Here is a 13045-nt window from a genome sequence, read left to right as displayed (position 1 = left end):
CAGTTGGATGAATCCCTGTTCATTAGCTCTATTTTTACACTAAATTTGGGGGCTTTATGACCCCCCTTGCAATCCTTATCAGCTACCACCAGATTTCTCCAGGACATCATTTACCCTGGGGTCAGAACCATCTGCTGGTGGTCTTCACCCTTATCTTCTCACTTTATCTTCTTATCAGGAGAGGACAGCCTGCCAGAGTCTTCACTGTGTTTTTCAGAGTAAGGGGAAGTAATTGTCTGAGGTCATACTTGAGGGATCTGTGGGTGTGCCTGGTGAGACTGCAGGTTTCAAACTGGAGTTTTTAAAATGGAGTTGCTTAGGCCCAGGCCTAAGGCCATTCTCACCATTCTCCCACTTGATTCACATTGTACATCCTGGGGAAGGGGTGCCTAAGCTTGGCACTGTGAATCATCCATTCCATTGGCCAAAGGCCGGACTTCACCTATGTCCAAAAGTCACTTCTCATTGTGGTTTGTTGCATTGTTCCATAACCACCAATAGTGACCATATTTGAATTACATCTGGTTAAGACCAAAGCGTTTGCAAGGTACCCAGGGATTGAAATGATAATATAATCAAAATCAAGTGGTATGATAAGGTTGAGACATTTTAAAATTTGTCTTGCATGTAAGTCCCAATGAACTAATTCTGTTACATTGTCCCAGTTGATTCTAATAGTCACTGTAAGGCTCTCAAATGCTCTGAGATATATTGAATCTAAATATTGACTAAAATACAAGAATGAGCGTGGTTCCTCTAATTATATATACGTAGGCATTGCAATTCCAACTTCCATCATTCTCTGTTTATTAAAAGCGGGACTCTGTCCTCAAATCACCTCCTGGGAAAGATGTGGGTAGAAAAACAAAAGATGGAGTTCTCACTGTTCCATTATAAGCTCAGGATTTAGATCTCCAATGGCTATTTTTGCTTAAAAAATAATGTCACTTTCCAGTGTTTTGTAGCCTGTGAGTGACTCTTGCAGGCTTTCAGAAACTGTGAGAACCTGGGTCTGTTTTCCAGTCCAGCCACATACACACCCCACAGCCTTGGCTAATTGCTACAGCAATCCCCCTGCTCATTCCACATATGCAAAGTGGGCCTTATGCAGTTCTGGATCCTATGGTGGTATTGGGGTTCAAAGAACAGGCTGTGGGGATGAATGGGAGACTCCACATAACTAGAATCCTTGTAAAACCAAGGTATGCCCGGGAGCCATGGAGCTGCATTTTGGGCCTGAGAGACATTAGTTTGCAATGAGTGACCCGATTGGCTTCTGGGGGAATTTATCAGGAAACCTACTCTGCATTTAGCATGCTTGTTTTGGTGCCAATAAACTCATAGAGAGACAAAGGGGCAAGAAAAATGATAAGGCCGTGGTACACACCCAGACCATATGTGCTTAGCAAGGTTAACTTCTTTACGCTGATTCATTATTAATAAATGGGAAGAATAGGACCCACCTCATGGAATTTTCAGGAAGACTGAGAGATATGGGTGGACAAAGCATTGAGCCCCGTGTCTGGCATACAGTAAGCTCTGTAAATTTTATCTCTCTTTTAGAAGACAATTTAAAGTTTTTCTTCCTCCATAGTCAGTAACATCCTGATATTTTCTCTTTCTACTTTTAAAAGAGTGGACTCACCCTGACCATCCCTAACCCAGCTGTAACAGGAGCCATGGAGGTTCCTGAATAAGCATGACTGCAAGATGAACCTGGGAAAGGAAGACAAGGAGAGGAGACCATGGCTAGGAGGCTCAGGATAGACAGTATTTTAATCACCCCCAAGGGCAGGCATGTAAAGGGCCATGAGAGATCACAGTGATGGAGTGCAGGCTCAGGCAAGGCCAGAAGGACCAGGACCAAGAACACAGGACTTCTTGTTATATATCCACTGCCCAATCTGCTCGGTGCTTTACCCTGGACCAAGGAGGGCAGCATGACCAAATTATTGCAGTCTTTTCCACTGAGTGAGCACTGTAAGGGTCACTGACTTTGACTGACACTTGGCACCACTCATGTGCTCTCTCTAGAGGAGATAGGTTCCAGAAGGGAAGACCATGGCTTTTCCAGGAGAGGGAGATAAAAAAGAGAAATAGAGGGAATGGAGTGAGAAATCTCAAGATGGAAAGACCAGATACTCTCAATGCCCTGTTCAGAAGAGAAACCTGGCCTCTGACCTAAGCACACAGGATAGAATGAAGCAATATTTAATCACAAGACACATTTGAGTGAGGAAATTAGGAAAATAAGTAAAGATTTCCTGACTTCGCTCCCAGAGCCCCCTCCCACCTCCCACCCCCTCTTTTATTCAGCAAGACAATGAGGTGACATGAAAAGGTTCCCAGAGACAGGACACATGTCAAGGTAAATGTGGAGATGAGGGGAGTGCAGATTCCAAAATTCAAACAGCCCCTTAGGGCCAACCCACCCTATTTTTTGCATTTCTCATTGGCTGGGAAACGGGAGGGAGGGTTGCTGTGGTCCTAATAGCCAACTCCTGTTTGCTCTTGGCCCTGCAGCTGGCATGCTGGGAGAAGGACCCCTCCTGTACTGGGGGTGATGTTCATTCGAGGGCACAGTCAGGCTGGAGTCAGGTCCCTGAACCCCAGGACTAGGACTCAGAATGGGGGAGGGGGTGTCTCCAGCTGGGATATCTGGGGACTCACCTTCCCACAGTCTGTCATGTGGCAGGGCAGCAGGGCACCTGAGCAGGACAGAATAAATGGCCCCCAAGGAGAAGCCCCCATCTCAAGTCCTCAGAGGGCCCTGACCTAGTCCCTGAAGAGTTAATAGCCCCAGTGCCAGGATCAATTAGAGAATGGCAGAGTGAAGACAAGTCACCCATCAGGCTGCCCGGGACCCCATGTATGAGTGACCTCAAAAGTTTGTTTCTTCCCCTTCCTGTGCCTCGGTTGCCTCACGTTCCAAATAGGAAAGTGTGCTCATGGCATTCCCACGGGACCATGAGGTCATCAATGTACAGCCAAGTCCCTGGAACACAGTGAGGCTTGGTAAACGTCAGTGATCTGCTCCATTCCCTAAATGCACAGATGAGGTCCAGAGAGGGCTGGTGGAGCTCCCCAAGTCACACAGATTAACAGCAGACACAGGACTTGACTGGAGCTTCGGGCTGTCCAGTAGAGACTTAGGGGAAGGATGGGTGGAGGCCAGGACCTGGCCCTGCCCCCCTCCCCTCTGGGAATGGTGCATGGCAAGAAGTTAGGAGGAACCTCTGAAGCCACTGCTCTCTAGGGCTGGGGGGAACCGGAGCTGGGTCCTGGCAGGGCCTCCCCAGGTCCTGTGCAGGGGTAGCTGTCCAGAACTGTCTGTCCATGGAGGGGGCAGGGAGGCTGTCACTAGGAGCACGCAGTGTGCCAGTCCCTGGGGCCAGGCCTGCTCAGCCTGCTGGCTCCATCCAGAGCCCGCCCCAAGGGATGCTGGGGGAGACAGCCAGGATCAGAGCAGCCAGCTGTGCTCTCCCCTCCCCCAGCAACAGGGGACTAAAGTGGGTCAAGGAGGAAGGAGGGGGCCCAGGAGGGCTGGGGGAGGGGCCCAAGGAGCTCAAGAAGTCACCCAGGGGGAGGGGACCAGGGGAGGATGCCTGGAAAGGCAAACCCATGTGTGGGATGGGCCTGGGGGGTGGGGAGAGCAGCGAGGTGCTGTGACTTTGGAGGTCCTCAAAACCGCCTCAGAATTAAGTCCAGAGAGGCATGGGTCCCGACTCCTGCCCCAGAAGGCCAGTCTTGCCTCTCCTCATCCCTAATCCTTCAGCCTCTTCCAGAGCCCACAGGCATGACTGGCCCCAGCCCAGGGGTCTCTGAGGAGCATCTCAGACCATGGCTCTCTGGCTCAGACCTGGAGGGGAGCCCGGCTGGGACCCCGCTGCCCAGCCAGAAGGTGGGTGTGGAGAAATGTAGGGAGATGAGGTCAAGCCAAACCCCAGGCTCAGTGGGACCACAGCCATGTCAGGCCAAGTCAGGTCCTGTCACCAGGGAGAAAGGTTAGAGTAGGCTCTCCCCCCCCAGAGGAACCCCTGGGGAGCCTGGGTGCAAAATGAAAGGGAGGCAGACAGGAAATGCCAAAGAGGGTGGGGAAGCCAGGCCCTGGACCCCCAGAGGAAGGGACTGGGGATCACAGTTTGATCCAGGGAGACACGGGCTGGTGTCTGCCTCCACCCCTGGCTGGCCCTGACCCAGTCATCGGCCTGTCTCCCAGCTCCCAGCTCCTCCACTCAGCATGCCCCCCCCCAAAACAAACAACACCCAGGCAACTCTATAGGGTCCAGAAACCTCCAGGGTCCCTGGGTTCCAGGAAGCCAGCAAAGGAGCGGGCGGAGGGCAGAGAATGCAGAGGGTCGACCCAGTGGCTGATTAGCTAGACTTCAGGAGGGAGAAGGGCTGGAGCTCAGAGCCCCTCAGCCAGCATGGGTGCCCCACGAAGGGCAGCCTGAGAAAGCAAGCTTGGGAGGGGGCACACATCCACCCGTTCTGCAGAGATGTCACAGTGAAGATGATGCAGACTTACAGGCCAGGCCCTGGACCAGAGGGCAGTTTGGGTGGAGGCAGAAAGAGGTCCAGAGGGCAGGGCCCCGATTTGAGTCCCTCAGCAAGGCCACACACTCTCACCAAGCACATCCAAGTTTCCAAGTTGAGCCAGTGGAGCTCCTGAGGCCTGGGGGATAGGATAGAAGGGGACAGAATAAAAGAGAGGACTGTCCACCCCAAGTCCCTAAAAGAGGTAAGCACCTCCCACATGGCAGGACAGAGTTGCTGGCCCAGCTGGGCCCAGTGATGGACACTGCTATGTTGGAGTAGCCAAGAAACCAAGAAGCAGGTAAAGCCCAGCCCAGCACCCACTCAAATGTCCCAGGACCTGGCCTCATCCTCCCACCACTGACCAGTCCAAGCTGCTTCTCCCCCACTTGAACCTCAGCAGCTTACCAGGCCCAGAGTAGGGGGTAGGGTGGGGCTGGCCACAGCTGGCTCCTCAGGAGGAACACAGTGTCTCCAGCCTCAGAGTTCATAACTGTTTGCCCATCTGTCCCCAAGACAAGCTCCTGGGGGAGGGGGACCACAATGTCAGTGGTTCACCAGGTATGTAGAAGCTGTCCTGGGAGTGACTCAGGCAGGCATGGTAGGTGGCATCAGGCCACCTATATGACCTTGGATCCCTGACTGACCCTCAAAGCCATCTCAACTGCAGACAGGTGAGAATAATGGAACCAACTTCACAGAGCTGTTGATAGGGCTCATGAGAAATGGCTCATCAAGCACTCAGCATGCAGCTGGCCCAGAGTACACCTTAGTAAGCTCTATAGATAAATGTCCTGTCCCCTTTGTCTCAAGTCAAACCTCCCTCCCTGGAAGCAGACTTGGGACTCTCCTAAGAAAAATAAAGCAAGACAAGAGGCACAGAGAAGTTCTGGGACAGGCTCAGACTCGCCCAGCAAGTCCAAGTGGGAAAAAAAAAAAACTCAGTCCTGGGAATCCACAGCCCTCTCGTTTCCCCTAGAAGAGCCTGAGCAATGGGTATTTGGAGCCAGACAGGAAATTCAGAATAAAGCCCGTTTGGAGACCCAATTAAAGTGGACTTGGGGATACAATGGGCACATGCGGGCAGCTGTTTTTTTAATGACCTAGCTAGATCCTGGTTGGACGGGGGTAGCTCAGTCTAGAACCAGGCTCAGAAACTCAGGTGCATGTAATGGGGCACCCACCAGCATCTCCTTTCCACCTCCAACCCTAACATTGGGGTGAGGGGGAGGGAGGCCTTGGTAAACTCCTCTCCATGGGATCTAGAGACCCAGGAAATGAACGTCCCAACTGACAGATGGTCACAAGCCCTGCTGCAGGTGCAGCAGGACAAGGCTGCTGGCCTCTGTGGCCCTCCTTTCCTCATTAGACAAACAAGAAAGATTCCTACAACCTACTCCCTGGTACACGCAGGTACCAATGAAAATCTCTGGGGACCTTGAGAGTCAATGCTTGAGGTCCAGGTGGCCTGCCCTGGGGACTCTTCAGACAGACCCTATGTGCATGAACTGAGGGCCATCCCACAATGCAACCCATGCCAGGCAGTCTCTAACACTGTCCTGCCCTGGCTCTTCTTCACCTGGGCTCCAATCCTCTCAGGAGAGCCAGTCAGCACTCGTCCCTGCCCTTCCAGACATACATGCCCAAGATTCCCCAGATTTCATCCTTTAAGGGCCTTACAGACAGCGGCCACAGCCTCCTCTTCTCCTTCTCCTTTGCAACCCTGGGGAAGGCACTTAGAGCCAGAGGGGACTAAACACCTTCCTCAGCAGTCACCTCTCTTCATCCTGCACTAATGTCCTCTGCAATGTCCTCCCCGAGGACCCTGTCTAAGTCAGATAAGCAGAGCAGTCTCTCAGCAAGAAATTGCCTCTTGGTGGAACTGTTTACTCTTTACTGGGGTCTTACTGCCACATACCCCACCCCACCGACTGTCTGCTCCCCCAAGGTAGAGAGACCCCACAAAAGCAAAAGGCCTGGCCCGGACTCAGAATATCCTTCAGAGGAAGGAGCCTGTGAATGAATTTGAAATGGCAAACCCAGAATGACTACGATCTGCCTGCTAACCTATCTTTAATTGCTTGGACATGTGCAAATGCACTCAGAACGGCCCCCATGCCCAGATGCCCAGGCCATCCATGCATGCCTGGACACCCTACAGGGAGGACACGGTTGTGGAGTCAGAGAGGCCTATATTCGGATCCTATCTGGTCCTAGCTGTGCCTTAGTTTCCTCATCTGAAAAACGGGGATAATCATGGCCTTACTCATAGATACTGTGAAGCGCATGTTAAGGAATGAATGAAGTGAGTGCGCAGAACAGTCCCTAGGACCTGGAAAGTGCATTTATTTTTATTGCCATACATTCGGATGGTCCAGGCTGCACTCCATGCCTCCTTTAACTCCTCCCCAAATCTGAGGGCCAATCATTGCTCAGAGACCCCAGGGCGCCCCCAAGGCGAACATCTGGCCAGCGGGGGGCGTCAGCCCACCAACCGGTGCCCAGCTGAGGGTGAGATGCCCTTTGGTAGGTGCCCCTCAGCGCAGGGCCTGGGACTCCGCAGTTTTGGGGGCGCCAGACTCTGAGGAGCAGGCGGCCCCGCGGCACGGAACAAGCCAGCCCCACCAGGGCAGTGCAAGTGAGCGAGCCAGTGACGCAGCCTGCGCCTTCCCAGCCAGACCCCTGCCACGGCCGCTTTGTGCCCAAACCTGGCCCTGAGTTATTGCAGCCTTGGAGTCCTCCCGGGCAGGGGGAGGCCCGATGCGTTCCCAGGACAGCAGCCTCAAAGAGGTCCTGGGCTGCCCCCCGAGAGCTGGGCAGACAAGGGCCCAGGAGGAGCAGCATTCCCAAGCACCAGCTGGGCTCACCCAGGTGGAGGGGCGGGAAGAGCCCCCAGGCCCCCTCCCCTGCCTTACCCAACTCTGTCTCATCCCCACCGCCCTCCCCCCAACTTCTACCCAACTGCCTACCCCACCCCACCCCAGCTCTGCGCCCTCTCCCACCCTCGCCCGCTTCCCCTCCCCCGCGGCTTCTCCATCCCCCTCCTCCTACCCCACTTCCCACCCGCTCACTCTTCCTGCTCTTCTCTCAGGACCCAAACCGTACAGGGCCACTCTGCAGACAGGCGCCAGGAGGCTTTAAGGGGCCTCAGCTATCCCGTCCTGGAAATCTCTGTTGTCCCCAACACTGAGGCGCAGCCCCACACACACCACCAGCCTCAGGTCACAGCCTGGCTTGGAAAAGGGTTGGATTCTGGGCTGGGCCTCTCCGGGAATGGTCTGGGGAGCCTTCTGGACTCATTCCCCCACTGTCAGATGGGGGGTGTGGGGAATGTGAGTCCAGTGCCAGGCGCTGGGGACATGGCGTGGGCACACAAGTATGGTGCTTGGCCGGGTGGTGTGCACAGCAGGCAGGCCCAGGGAGGAGTCACCCTCCTCCTTTCATGGTGAGAGTTACAACGAGATAGGTCTAGGGCAGAGAAATGGGCCAAGCCACTGAGGTTCCTAGGACAAGATTGGAACCCTGAAGCACCCGTGCCTGCAACAATCCCGTTTAACTGACTCAACACCAGGGGAAGCCTCTCTCTGGTTTCTGGACTGCACCAGGGAAACCAAAAGGGTACTGAGTTGGTAGCAGGTGCTCCCAGAATGTGAGGGCAAGATTCAGAGAGCCCTCTCTCCAGACTTTCCCAAAATCCCCCAGCCCCTCCCAGGCCCTCCGAATCATCAACTGCAAAGACTTTTGGGTCCATAAATCCCCTCATGAACCCCCCTGTCATTTGAGCTCAAGTGTCACCTCCAGGATGGCCTTAACCAGAAAGCCTCCCACACCATTCCCTGCCTATTCCAGGATTGGCTTTTCAGGATGAATGGACCCATATACTTGTAGATGGGCCACTCAATTTTACTAGAATACACTTCTGTCTTCTCACCTGTGGAGCTTCAACACCTTGAGCATACCTGGCATATAATAGGTGCTCAGTAAACACTTGGGCTGAATGAATGAACAAATGAAGAGCCAGTAAATAATGTCAACTCTAAAAGCCTTGAAACCCAAACTGTGTCCAAGATAAGAGGACTCCACAAAGAGTAATCTAATAAGTTTGGAAATTACAAACTACTAAAAATATCTGAGTCCTACATTAGCATTTTAAAGGCTCAGAGAAGACCTAAAGGTTTAAAAAACTTTTTAATTGTTTATTCCAGTGTTTGCCAAATGCATTTGGCCATAGAAAATACTTTTTAACCACCCTCACGACCACAGATTTATAAATGGTCAACTGATTCTTAGAAGAAAGAACTTGCTTCTTTGTTTTTATAGGACTGAGTCTAGCACAGTGCTCCACACACGGAAGATGCTCCAATTATTTTAATGAATGCATATAAAGTAAATTCACCCATGTGCATTCTCCCAGGTGAAAACCTATGAGCCTAGGAGTTCAAACTTTTGGTACAAACTGTACCCAAAGTAACACAGACCCTGTACTGAGATTCTGAACCGGGCAAGTAATGACAAAAGTCCTTTCCCTCAGCTGCAGACACACAAGGCCATTCATATACATTCATTCACATTGACTCATGCACACATGTACAGATGCATGTGTGAGCACACATGAGCACACCAGCACAAATACACTCACATACAAGTACACATAGCCACAAGCACATGGACTCATGCACACAGAGACACATGGGCAACCTATTCTGGGGTGTACGCCTTCCCTCCCACACAGCCAGCTTCACTGTGCCTGGCCGAGGAGGCTCCTGAGATGGGCAGCAGTCCTCTGGGGGGTGAGAGGATGGACATGAGGAGGGATGCACAATCTGGCATCACCAAGAGGGCTAGGTGTCACCCAGCAGGTGACAGATTAAAAGTTTGTTGTTTCCTGCCTATTATCTCCAGCGCTGCATTTTGAGTATAGATATAGATGAGAGGGAATGGGAGAGTCGGCAGTGGGATCCCACCAGAAGAAATAACTAACCCTCCTCTGTATGGCTACTCAACTTACAGCTCTCTCTCTCCCTTAAGATTTCTTTCTATGTTTTGAACTATGGGTTGAGCCCAGGGATGCTTAACCACTGAGCCATATCCCTAGCACTTTTATTTTTTTTGTTCTGACACAGGGTCTTGCTGAGTTGCTTAGGACCTCAGTAAGTTGCGGAGGCTGGCTTTGATCTTGCAATCCTCCTGCTTCAGCCTCCTGAATCACTGAGATTATAAGCCTGCACCACCACTGCTCCATGGAGTTGTCCTCACACTTCCCCAGGGAGGGAGGAAAATAAACTAAGACTCAGCAGTAACACAGCAAGTGTGTGTGGGAGCAGGGTTGGGAGCCCATACCCATCTCCTCAGAATTGCCCGACACTCCAGAAGTTTAGGGGTCTCCAGGCTGTCTCCAAAGTGGGTCCTAGCCTGGGTCAGTGGCCGCAGCAAGCTCCCACAGCACATCTTGCCCCTCTCTTAGGCAGAGTTCTGCCTCAAGGTCACTGTATAACCTTGGACACCTGACTTGCATCTCTCTGGGCAAGTCTGACCATCCATATGAGAAGAATGCTCAGCTGAGGATTCTCCAAGATCCATTGTTGCTCATGCAAAAGAAAGCCTGAGGCCCCACCTAAGTGTCAATTAGTGCCAATATTAAATGAGACCCTGCCTGTAAAGAACACAGGCCGGCACCTGTACCAAGAGGGCTCTTCTGATGTTAGCTGCTCCTTGTGGTCTGATTTCACCCTTCAGGGTCAAAACAAAATGCCATTCCATATGCTTTGCCTGATTTCCCCTATCAAAAAGAATCTGCCCCAACTGCCCCAACCCCCCAGCCCTAAGCCTGGACCTCAATGCTGGACTGCCCTGTCAGGTCTGGGGATTGAGGCCTCATACCCTTCCAGTCTATGGGCTCCCTGAAAACATGGCTTCCTCTTGGTTCTCAAGCATCTTCCTGGGAGTCCAGGCTAAGATCAGCTGGTAAGATGCTCTGGATTTAGATGGAAGAATGGATGTATGCAAGGGAGGTGGGGAAAAGACTGAAGGACTCACCAAAGGAAAGAGATGCCTACTGGGTGCAGCCTGCCCTGCACCCAGTGCAGCCAAGCTGCCCAGAGAAGAAATGAAACCAAAGTGGTCAACTTTGCTAATAATAATAAAAGAAGTACAAACAAAAACAATGTGCAATGTCTTGCTTGCCTGATGGGCACAAAGCAAAAAGGGTGTGGGGGGATGACAGAAACAAAGAGAAGAAAGAAAACCTCCTAGGTGGGCAAGGGTTCAGAGGAATGTGCCATGCACCTGGGCCCTGTTGTTGAAGAGTTCCCCGGCACAGCCTTTGCACAAGGTGACTCAGAAAGATCTACCAAATTGCTGGGCACAGTGGCGCAAGCCTGTAATCCCGGCAGCTCAGAAGACTAAGAAAGGAGGATCACAAGTTTAAAGCCAGTCTCAGCAACTCAAGGCACTAAGCAACTCAATGAGACCCTGTCTCCAAACACAATACCAAATAGGGCTGGGGATATGGCTCAGTGGCCAGGTACCCCCTGAGTTCAATCCATAGTACAAAAAAAGTATCAAATTTTTGGAGTGATACACTTAGACCCAATAATTCCACTTCTAGGAGTCCAGCCTAAGAAATACTCAAACAAGGGCTCCCTGGCTGCTTGCGCACGGCGCTACAACCCCGCCGACCCGGCTTCCGCATCCCCCGTCCCCGGCATCAGCTTCAGCCTCCGCCAGGCGCCCCGCGCCTGGCGGTGCCGCGGCCGGCCAAACCCGCGGGCAGCCGAGCCACCGCGACGCCCGCAGAGCTTCGGGTGCCCGGGAGGGGGCCATGCCGTGCTGGAGGGAGGAGGAAGAGGAAGCCGGCGAGGAAGCGGAGGCGGAGGAGGAGGACGACGACAGCTTCCTCCTGCTGGAGCAGTCGGTGACTCTGGGCGGCTCGGGCGAGGTGGACCGACTGGTGGCCCAGATCGGCCAGACGTTGCAGCTGGACGCGACTCAAGACAGTCCGGCCTCCCCGTGCGTGTCCTCAGGGCCGCCGCTACAGCCCCCGGCGGCGCTGCCGGCGGACAAGGCCCGGTCCCCGGCCGTTCCTCTGCTGCTGCGACCCGCGTCGGCCGAAGCTGGGGGGCCCTCGCCCCCGGGAGCCCTACGCTGTGCCCTCGGAGACCGCGGTCGCGTGCGGGGTCGCGCTGCGCCCTATTGCGTGGCAGAGCTCGCCTCAGGCCCCAGCGCACTACCCGGGCGGTGCAGGCGAGGATGGCTCCGTGGCGCCGGCGCCTCCCGGCGCATTCAACAGCGACGGTGGACCCAGGCCGGAGCACGCGCGGGCGATGACGACCCCCACCGCCTCCTGCAACAGCTGGTGCTGTCGGGAAACCTCATTAAGGAAGCAGTGAGGAGGCTCCAGCGAGCCGTCGCCGCGGTTGCGGCCACCAGCCCCACGGGTGCCTCTGGGCCCGGTGGCGGACGCAGCGGACAGGACCCCGTCGTCCTGCAGACCTCGAGCGCCTTGCTCTGACCCTGGCCCCCTGGAGAAGGAAGAGGACGCCGCTGCGTACTACTCTGCGTCCTCCTCCCATCAACCCTGATCTGAAGCCTGGGCCTCTACTCCTGGGAGCGACAGCTTAGGCTGCACTCAGGCACTTGGAAAGATCTTAAACCCAGAAGTGGAACCGGCCGGGGCAGTACTGTCCGAGAACTTAAAGTATGGTGAAATGCACGGACCAAGGCACGTCCGTGTCGCGTGAGAATTTCCCAGGTCACCCCGGGCCAAGGACCTGGGATAAACTGGGGGACCTATGGCAGCTACTTGCATCCACTTGTACCTGACCTAGCCCTTGTGGGCATCGTGTGCTTGGATTGTTTTAAAGATAGGGCTGGAAAGGGGGGGGAATCGCGAGAGCTTTCTAACAATACTTGAAAACTAGTGATACGGATACATTTTCTCGTTATTTTCCGGTGGAGGAGCTTACTGAAAATGGTGCTATAATTGCTGTGCAGAGAAATTCTGGGTTGAAGAATATAAAATCTTGGCATTGGGTGGGTTGGCATAGCCTCCTTTCTTAAGCCACTTAATCCGTGGCTGGAGGAGGTGGGAGACTCCACTTACGGAATGGGAGGGAGGGGCATAATTTCGAAGTTGGGAGAGTTAAATTTGATTGTGGACTTTTAAATGACTTGACCTTGCCACCCGTGGTTGAAGGTCACGTTTATGCTCTAAGTGAGAGGCAGTGGGGTTCCTACAAGAGCTAACTCACCCTTGGTGTCTTTTTCTCTCCAAAAAGAGCTCTGTCTTGTGCTTTGCCACCGCTTGGAGTCTCCCGAGGACACACAGGCAGGGAGGGACGTGTGAGAAGAGTTAGTTGCTTTTTCTGTGCTTTCCTCTTTCCAGAACTCCTCCTCTTGCAAGGCTACTCTTGGCCATGTCATTAGCTTTCTCAGAAACGGTCATAAACAATCTCATGTCCTCCCAGCCGACCTTTCTTACTCTGCCCTTTCTGTGGGGTTGGATGAAGGC

At 53.4% G+C, this 13045-nt stretch overlaps 1 protein-coding gene across 1 annotated transcript; it reads left to right on the top strand.

Moving 5' to 3' along the window:
- The first annotated feature begins 11356 nt into the window (after positions 1-11356).
- Positions 11357-12743, top strand: LOC139706917 (GSK-3-binding protein FRAT2-like). The gene has a single exon (XM_071616886.1). It carries the CDS (start codon positions 11357-11359, stop codon positions 12044-12046), a length of 690 nt encoding a protein of 229 aa, XP_071472987.1. The 3' UTR covers positions 12047-12743.
- Positions 12744-13045: the final 302 nt, after the last annotated feature.

The sequence above is a fragment of the Marmota flaviventris genome, chromosome 9 (genome assembly GCF_047511675.1).
Source record: "Marmota flaviventris isolate mMarFla1 chromosome 9, mMarFla1.hap1, whole genome shotgun sequence".
Classification (NCBI taxonomy): domain Eukaryota; kingdom Metazoa; phylum Chordata; class Mammalia; order Rodentia; family Sciuridae; genus Marmota; species Marmota flaviventris.
This window is presented reverse-complemented; position numbering and strand designations above follow the sequence as displayed.

Coding starts and splice junctions, on each gene's coding strand:
- LOC139706917 (XM_071616886.1), top strand. CDS start 11,357: ATGCCGTGCTGGAGGGAGGAGGAAGAGGAAGCCGGCGAGGAAGCGGAG.